The 9,977-nt window shown below is 42.2% G+C and overlaps 1 protein-coding gene across 1 annotated transcript in view; it reads left to right on the top strand.

Annotated features, from left to right (window-relative positions):
- Nucleotides 1–6,550: 6,550 nt before the first annotated feature.
- LOC308406483 (membrane-spanning 4-domains subfamily A member 15-like) overlaps nt 6,551–9,977 on the top strand; it is a gene marked incomplete at both ends in the record, with an annotated part of 30,721 nt that continues 27,294 nt past the window's right edge. Inside the window, 2 exons of the mRNA XM_080897522.1 lie at nt 6,551–6,682; nt 6,772–6,883. Coding sequence (XP_080753648.1) covers nt 6,551–6,682; nt 6,772–6,883 — 244 coding nt within the window. The remainder of the gene's footprint in view (nt 6,683–6,771; nt 6,884–9,977) is intronic.

Raw genomic sequence — 9,977 nt, 5'->3', positions numbered from 1 at the left:
TTTCGCTTAAAAAGTCGTCATAGGTCTCCAATAACACCAGCAGAAGTCATCCGATTTGTTGCTAGTCGCTTTTAAGGAAAAAGTCACTAAGGGGGTGTGAAAACTCACTAAATGTTGCGAAAAGGTTGCAACACTGGCTGCACCCATGTTTGCACAACATACACAAGGAGGAAAAAGTGGGCACCATGAACATGCAGGCTGATCTGTGCTAGGGAGGAGGAATGCAAAACCAAGACCATTTTGTCATCTGCTGATTTCGAGAGAGTGATTCATGCATTCATATCATCTAGGCTTGACTATTGCAATAGTCTCTATTTTGGTATTAACCAGGTCCTACTCTCTCGTTTGCAGCTGGTTTAGAATGCGGCTGGCCCGACTCCTAACAGGCACTCGCAAATTTGAACATCTCCTCAATCCTGGCATGTTTGCACTGGTTACCAGTATGTCGTAGAATCGACTTCAAGATTTTGTTTTGTTTTTAAATATCTGAATGTATTAGCTCCATCTTATGTCTCGAACCTTTTATGTGGCTGTGTGGCAGGATGTAGGACCCAAACACAGGACACACAACATGGGAAGTTAATTGAAAACAGCAGCTTTATTGCTGGAAATAATTCTACACATTTACAGAAAATCAAACCAAAACAAGGAATTAGAAATAAGAAACTCAAACCTGATAATTGGAGGTGAGCTTCCCTCCCTCCAAGACATCTACAGGAAGCGCTGCCTGAGGAAAGCGGGGAGGATCATCAAGGACTCCAGTCACCCCAGCCATAAACTGTTCAGACTGCTTCCATCAGGAAGGAGGTTCTGCAGCATCCGGTCCCGTACCAGCAGACTGAGAGACAGCTTCTTCCATCAGGCCATCAGACTGCTGAACACGTCATAGACACCTCAGCTTCACTACTGGAACTTCAACATTATGCACTCCACACTGTATATAAATGCCACTTGTTTTGCACATATTCAACTCTGTATATTTTATATATTTTATTATTATTATTATTATTATTATTATTTTTTATTATTATTATTTTTTTTACTATTTAATTTGTAAAAATGTGTATACACACACACGTAGGAAAATATTTAGTATACACATCCAGAAATGCATACACTATTATATATTGTACATATATTTATTAGTTTCAGGTTGGCCATTCTTGTATTTTGCTCGTTTGTGTTGTTGTGTTTGCACATCTCTGTTGCTTGTGGGGCTCGCACACAAGAATTTCACTCGCATGTGCTGTGCCAGTGTGCCTGCACATGTGATGTGACAATAAAAGTGATTTGATTTGATAAAAGTCTGACAGCAGCAGAAGGGACGAGCTTCTGTTACGTCCCCTGATACAGTTGGGTTGGAGGAACCTGTTGCTGAAGCTGCTCTTCAATTACAATTATTAAATAAAATATGGCCTACTGTCTACAATCTACAATAAATATAAATATAACTATTCAATGCCCTCTTCACCCACAGGAACCTTTAAAAGGCACTCGAGATGCTTTTGGCTGGCACGTCATCGAGCGGAAACACGGGTAAGACAATCGTATCCGAAAGGTAAGTGTTAAAGTACCGTTTTAAACAGCACCAGCTGGAAGACCGCTCACAAGAAAAACCTGTAACCAAATAATCAACAGCATAACAGACCTTTGTATGAGTACTGTTTGCTGTAATATAAATATGAAAATCACTCATGTATGTTTCTGTGGTTAAGGAATGAAGATGACCTTGGTCACAATGCCAAAGACTGTTGCTAACTCTGAAAAAGGACTCTGCTACATAAGGAGTACTTTTATGTTTGACACTTTGGGTGTATGAGGAAACTTTTGACTCGTTTCCAAGTATTTGTGATGTGTAGCGCTGAAACGCTACTCAACAGGAATTCATCATTTTGTCACATGACTGAATCTTTGTATTGTTTTGCCTTTGAGGTTTATTTAAGTACTTTAGGAAGCATCCAGGGACTTTTACTTGTTGTAAATACATAAATGGGTAAATCAGGTCATTCAGTCATCACAGAGTAGCTTTTCTCTATGTTTTCAAGTGTTGAAACCAACCTTGGACTGAAATAAAAGCGATGAAGTGAGTGGTTTGTTTTCATTTTTACAATAACACAAAGTTTGTGTGAAGTCTTTAATATTCTAGAAAAACATCTGACTGCACAAATATGTTTGGACTTGACATCACTGAATTTCCACGAAGCTGCTCAACTGTTAAAAATAATTTAGATTCGATGCTTCCTCTTATGAAACTATGTGACCAGCATGCGTGGCTGCTGACCTGAATATAGAGCCAGCTTTAACTCACTGTGCATATTTAAAAGGATTAACTGTGGAGCAGAAACAGCAGCTAGTATTTCCTCCTACATATAAGCAAATATTTAAACTCTGATTTATGGAGCACATTTCAGGTCAGAGGTCATCAGGGAGGAGAGTTGCTGATATGGTGGGTGGCTGTAGCTCAGAGCAGGTCATGTGGTAGAGCAGGTCATCTACTGATCGGAAGGTTGGTGGTTCGATTCCCGGCTTCCCCTAGTCTGCATGCCAAATATCCTTGGGCAAGATACTAACCCGAAATTGCTCTCCGATGCATTCATCGGAGTATGAATGTGTGTGAATGTCAGTTGTGCTTGTGCGAATGGGTGAATGCACAAGTTGTGTAAAGCGCTTTGAGTGCTCAGAAGAGTGGAAAAGCGCTATATAAGAACTAGTCCATTTACCATATGCGGTTACAGTTGTACACCAGGTCACCAAGGAATTCCTTCAGTTTACCAAAAAGCCCTTTTAGAGCTCAGGAGCTTCTTCCTTTTTGTGTCTCTACTCTGCAGAAACAATGAACTACAGATGTTCTCAGAGCTCTGTGTGGGGACGTACTTGATTAGAGGTTTCCTGAAAAACAAGAGGAAGCTTTGAGTGAAGTAAAAGCTCTGAATAATTTTATTAAGTCAGCCTTTGAGGTCCTCTTGAGATCTTCGTTAGACATCGTTTTTTTTGTATATGCATGTATTACTGATACTGGACGCTCTATGGTCCTAGTTTTATTGGACCTCTCTTCGGCTTTTGATATGGTGGACCATAGCATCTTATTATTAAGACTTGTCTCACTGAGGATATTAGAGGCACTGCCCTTGACTGGTTTAAATCATACCTCGCTGACAGGTCTTTTTCGGTTAACTTAGGCACCTTCTCCTCTTCCTCTGCACCGGCCTTTTGCGGTGTGCCTCACGGATCAGTTTTAGGCCCTATTCTTTTTCATTGTATTTGATCCCTCTAGGCGCAATCTTTGAAAAATACAATATCACCTTTTCCTGTTACGCCGATGACATACAGATCTATTTTGAATTTACTGATGACCTTGCTGTGTCTCTGCACTACTTTCAAGAATGCAGTGTGAGGTCAAAGAATGGTTCCTGAGTAAGTCCCTTGTTTTAAACATTAAGAAGACTGAGATCGTGGTGTTCGACAGTAATATCCCTCATGTCCAACTTCATGCTGCTTTGGGTCCCTTTGCTAGCTCTTCCTGTGACTATGACAGTAACTTGGGTGTATTGCTGGATAGCATAGCAAGTCCCGTATTCAATTTAAAATATTGCTGCTTACATTCAAAAATATTAATAAATTAGCGCCGAGTTATCTTAGTGAACTTCTCAGACCACATATTCCTGCTAGAACACTTAGATCTGCTACTCAAATACTTGTGACCCACTGGTGTCAAGACAACCATCTCACCCTCAATGTCACAAAGACAAAGGAGTTGATAGTGGACTTCCGGAGGTGCAGAGAAGTACACACCCCCATCACCATCAACGGCGCTGCTGTGGAGAGAGTGAGCAGCTTCCGGTTCCTTGGAGTACATCTGGCTGAGGATCTTACGTGGTCAGTACACACAAACAAAACAGTGAAGAAGGCGCAGCAGCGCCTCTTCTTTCTCAGGAGACTGAAAAGATTCGGCATGAGCCCCCGCATCCTCAGGACCTTCTATCACTGTGCCATTGAGAGCATCCTCACTGGATGCATCACCACCTGGTACGGCAACAGCACCGCTTACATATGTATATATACATATGTATATATGTATACACACACACACACGTGTACATATATATATTTAGTATACACATTCAGTAATGCGCACACACTCTTATATTGTACATATATTTATTCATATAACTCTCAGATTTACCCATCTTATATTTTGCTTGCTTGTTCCCTGCTTAGCTCTATGTCCTTCTCTAGTCTCGTGTTTTTTGTATTACTTTCCCTGGAACACTCTCACAGTCTGTTTCTAAAACCTAAAGAGAATTATGGATTTGATCAACTGGTCTCTGAATGCTATTGACACCCTTTTCTCAACGAGAAGTCTGGGCTTGGAAGAGCCCGAGTGCCCTGGAGGGACTTTCCCTGCCGGATACACGATGGACGGGTGGCAGAAATGGAGGGTCGTGTGCCTGGCGGGACTGTCGATCGAGGACGCTGAAGATATCTATCTATTCGGAACCATGATAACAGGGTTCTTGCTGATCGGAGCTGGCTTGGCCCTGGCTTATCGGAGAATTAAGAGAGCGGAACTGGCTGTTCAAACCCCCCCAAGGCTGCCCGCTGGGATTGAAATGATGGGACGAGGCGCGACTTCTCAGAATGGGCTCATTGAGAGCAGCACGGTTAAGACCTTGGAGACGCTTACGGCTGCCGTGAATACTCAGAATAACACCTCCGAGCGTATATTGGGTTACATCAAGGAGAGGCCTGCTCAGAATAACACCTTTGAGCGAAAGTTGGATTACATCGTGGAACAGCTAACTGCAGTCGTGAGTTCTCAGAATCGGCTCTCTGAGCAAAAGAATGACAAGACCACAGAATGCAAGTTTGATACCATAATGGGGAAGCCCGCGGTTCTCCAACGGGAGATTGAGAGACCAGTGTCGGAGTGTTAAAGAACAGCTTGAAATTCTCATGAGGTGTTGCAAAAGAAAAATCACCATCATAATCCAGCTACCCCTACAGCGCCAGCTGTGGGCTCAAGGCTGGAGCAGAACAACAACTCCCTGATGACTGTTCCTTCCCATCCCATGCAAGGCCACCTGAGTTGGCTGGAAGACTGTTTACTTAGCCTGGCAGGGCGAAGGACACTGTCTCAGCTGAACTATGGACACGCACACACATACATATACTGATACTGATAAGCACTCACTGACGCATCACCCTCCCTACCCCGGATCCAACGCCACCTCCAACGTGGACATCGGGTCAGCTGGAGGCGCAGTCGAAAGATTGCAGCGGTCCCAGATCAGATGTACACACTGGAACTCTTTCCCATGTTGCTGTCTGTGTTTATTGTGCTGTGGTGTGTTGATATCTGTGCATTCCTGTATTATCCTTCTGTGTTACACATTTCGATGTTTTTTTCCTCGCTACCTGGCCTGACCTGTCTCCCCAATGTGATGTTTGTGTATTGTATGTACGGTCGGCAAGGTCTGTCATCTCGGTTGTGGGCAAAAGACCTGCAAATGACAAATAAAGGCTATCTCATCTCATCATCATCTCATCATGTTATTTTATTTTTAGACACCTCTGTTGCTTGTGAAGCTTGCACTCAAGAATTTCACTCGCATTTACTGTACCAGTGTACCTGCACATGTGATGTGACAATAAAAGTGATTTGATTTGATCTGATTTATGACGCAACCTAGATCTCGGCTGAAGTCTCGGGGTGACGGTGCGTTTGCTCTGGCTGCCCCGGTACTGTGGAATAACCTCGCTCTCGCTATCCGCGCCTCTGACCTTATTACACTGTTTAAATCACGACTAAAGACCCGCTTATTCAATCTTGCCTTTCCTTCTAGTTAACATTTCACTTGTGATTCTACATTATGTACTTTTATGCTTATTTTAAGTCTGTCTGTGTATCTGCTGCTTCTCCTATGCCTCAGTGACAGTGATCTGCTTGCATACCTAGTACTTGCTTTGGTCCTATTTCTATTTACCTTTCTTCTATCATGGATCATTTTAACAAGTTTCCATCATTGTTGGCTTGTCTGGCTGATCTGGTTTTGGAGACTTTCTTAGCAAAGTCTGGCATGTTCAGTTTGATCAGCAATGGTCTGACCGATTCTAACAAAGAAAACAGATCCACATACTGAGAGATGTTACATGTTACAGGTACCAAAGAAGCCTGACTCTGAGGATCTAAGAAGAGTCTGAAAAGGAACTGGCCCATCTGGTCTATATGTGCTTTGTGGATAAATACAAGATCTCATGGTTCATCCATTATGGTGCTCACAGCAGGAGGGCTATAAGTCATTAACTAGAAAAGTTTAACAGCAGCCAGACCAAAAAGAGGAAGATGAATTTTTGCAGGGAGCTGAAGCATGAAGGTCAAAGTCAGCTTAATTTTTCAGGGCTAAATTTCCTCCTTCTCATGAAAACACATGCTGTGTTTTCGTGAAGGGGAATTGAGGAGGAAGCAGGAAGCAGTCCGGATTTAATCATTAGCTGTGAGCTCAAATACAAAGCAGCAGCCCACAGCAGCTTCTATCACTTCAGCTCAAACATGTCAGCATCTACATCTGCAGCAGGGACGGTGGGCAGCGTCTTCGTGGTCACCCACGTGATCCCCGCTACTGAGCCACAAAACACTCCACAGAAGACCAAGTTCAGCCAAGGACGACCGGAGGCCCTGGGGGTGAGACTCTGTAACTGCTCAGAATCACAGTAATAGTACACAGTGTTTGCAGTAAAGCATCTGTGTGGTGCGTACGGTTGTACCCACAGACGGTGCAGATCATGGTTGGCCTGCTGCTCCTCCTGTTTGGGATCATCGTGCTTCCACACTCTGATTTGGAGATTTATAGCGGTGTCTTCTTGTGGGGATCTCTGTCTGTAAGTGTGCTGAGACTCTGTTGGTCTTTTCTCTGCTGTCACTTTACAATTCTGAGGTTTTATGACCAAACTCACTACCAAACACAGAAAATGCATCACCTTTAAGAACGGATACTAAACAACATCGTGGGAAATCGGCTAAACAGGACTTCTTCCCTCCTGTTGAAATTTCTGAACTAATTTCAGTGATTTTGCATGAACAAACAGATTTCATTTCATTTATTTATAAAGCGCATTTAAAACAACACAGAGTTCACCAAAGTGCTGTACAACAGAATAATTAAACAATGACATTAACATCATCAAACAGGTAAGAACATTCGAATAAAAAAATGGTAACTCTCATGCAGTATAGAAAGCCAAAGAGAAAAAATATGTCATAAGATGGGATTTAAAAAGAGTGACAGTTGCTTTTCTAATGTGGAGAGGTAGATCATTCCACATTTTCGGCGCCACACCACAAATGCCTGATCCCCTCTATGAACCATTCTAGACGTGTGTAAGGTAAGGAGCAAATGATCACTTGATTGAAGGGCCCTGAAGGGTGAATAAAGCTGCTAAAGGTCAGACAAATAGTCCAGCGCTTCTGTTGTTACCTCTGAGCAAACTTCAAAAATTACTCCAGCATGTGTGTTAATTTGCTTCAAGCTGCTTTATACTGTGAGGTAAACACCTTATAATATCCAAGACAACCCCCCGCCACAATCAGGCAACCCCTAATCTGTCATGGTACTGGTACCCTGTTAATTCATGATTGTTTTGGTTTTTGGAAATGGTTGGTTAGCTCTCTGGAGCATTCTCTTCCTACTCCGTCTTCCATGTGCAGTCGTCCTCATGATTTACCACTTTGATCTTTGCATCTTTAACTCCCTGTCTCAGTGCTTGAGTTTTCCTGTTATATTTTGGTAACCTTCTGTCCCTCTGTGTTTTTGTGTCTAGTTTTTCTCCCTCTGTCTCATCTTCTCTCAGTCTCATCGTTCGTTTTCTGTGTTCTCCCTCATCCCATGTTCATTAAGCAATGAATTTTTTTACAAGAGCAAAGGTGACATACACAGCAGTGGATTCCCAAGCGCCCGGTGCAAGGTGCCAAATGCAAAAATACTTCCTCCACAACTTCTCCCAAACTATGAAAGCCAGAAACAAGTTTAATATTCAGAAACCTTTACTGAAGCTCACTGCTGTACTATATCATAATAATCTAATACTAAATATAATACTGGCCATATTATATTTACATTACCAAAGTGAGATGACTTTAGTCTCATGAACAACATCAGCTAATTGTTATTTACTAGCTAATCTTAAATGACTGTTCAGCACAGAAATGAAGCCCAACAATCATTTTTACAGTCCCGTGGTCTCAGCCTCAGATACTCAGCTAATCAAAATGATCTCATAAAAAAATGAAAGAACAAAAGACATTTTTCTCCTTCATTTCTGTCACACAAGGCTGTATGAAACGTTTCTCGCGGTTAGTATCATGGTTGCTAGGCAACCTGAGCAGCGCGACAAAGGCCAGACCGTCCCATTTCACAAGCCTCTCACTTCGGCACTTCTCGCAGTTCGTAGTACCCACACTTCGCAGACTACTGTATGGTCGCTGAATTGGGACACAGCCCTTGTCTCCTTCACTATGATCAGTGTCAGCTGTGCTCCCACCTGTTTCCTCTCCCTCTGTAGCTGTCCATGTATAATGCTTAGTCTCCCTCTCTTCTTTATCATGTGTTCCCTCATCCTGCATGCACTCCCCCTCCCTGTTGTCCATGTTTCCCCTGTAGTTTCTGAGTTTCCTAGTTCCTTCCTTGCTTGAGTTTTTGTATTTTGTATTATTCAATTCCCGAGTATCACCATTAAAGCTCATTCATTGCAGTGAGATTTACTTTAAATATGACTATCCAGAGTTGGGACCAGGAAGCAGAGTTGCAGTCTTACACGCCTCTTTGCAGCTTCTCTCCTCCTGCTACCCCCCCAAAAACCCATCTCCATAGAGACTGTGTCAGCTCCCAAACAGACAAAAAAACAAACTAAAAACCAGCAACAAACAACTTAAACATAAACAATTACAAAGAAAGAACAATAAAGTATCCACATCTGAACCAAAGAGTAAAACAGTGAAATGTGGATGATTAAATATTAGGTCTCTCTCCTCCAAGTCTCTGTTAGTACATGACTTAATAATTGATCAACAAATTGATTTACTCTGCCTTACAGAAACCTGGTTGCAGCAGGATGATTATGTTAGTTTAAATGAATCAACACCCCCGAGTCATTCTAACTACCAGAAATCTTGAAGCACAGGCCGGGGGGGAGGTGTGGCAGCAATTTTTCACACCAGCCTATTAATCAACCAAAGACCCAGACAGACTTTTAATTCATTTGAAAGCCTGATGCTTCGCCTCGTCCACCCCAGCTGTGAAACTCAGAAACCAGTCTTACTTGTTATCATCTATCGTCCACCTGGGCCTTACACAGAGTTTCTGTCTGATTTCTCAGACTTTTTATCTAATTTAGTTCTCAGCTCAGATAAAATAATTATTGTGGGTGATTTTAACATCCATGTAGATGCTAAAAATGACAGCCTCAACATGGCATTTAATCTGTTATTAGACTCAATTGGCTTCTCTCAAAATGTAAAAGAACCCACCCACCACTTTAATCACACTCTAGATCTTGTTTTAACATATGGCATAGAAACTGAACATTTAACAGTGTTTCCTGAAAACCCTCTCCTGTCTGATCATTTCCTGATAACATTTACATTTACAATAATTGATTACACAGCGGTGGAGAGTAGACTTTATCAAAGTAGATGTCTTTCTGAAAGTAATTATATATATAAATTATGGAGTTCCACAGGGTTCAGTGCTAGGACCAATTCTGTTCACATTATACATGCTTCCCTTAGGCAGCATCATTAGAAGACATAGCATACATTTACACTGCTATGCAAATGACACCCAGCTCTATCTGTCCATGAAGCCAGATAACACACACCAATTAGTTAAACTGGGACATGTAAGGTAGTGTTAGGCACCACCTATCTGTGCTAACATGGCACCCTGTTTGTGGTCTCTTGCAGTTTGTCTTAGCTGGATCTG

This window comes from Rhamphochromis sp. 'chilingali' (genome assembly GCF_963969265.1).
Source record: "Rhamphochromis sp. 'chilingali' genome assembly, chromosome: 11".
Classification (NCBI taxonomy): domain Eukaryota; kingdom Metazoa; phylum Chordata; class Actinopteri; order Cichliformes; family Cichlidae; genus Rhamphochromis; species Rhamphochromis sp. 'chilingali'.
The sequence above is the reverse complement of the archived record's forward strand: the minus strand, read 5'-3'. Positions and strand labels throughout refer to the sequence as shown.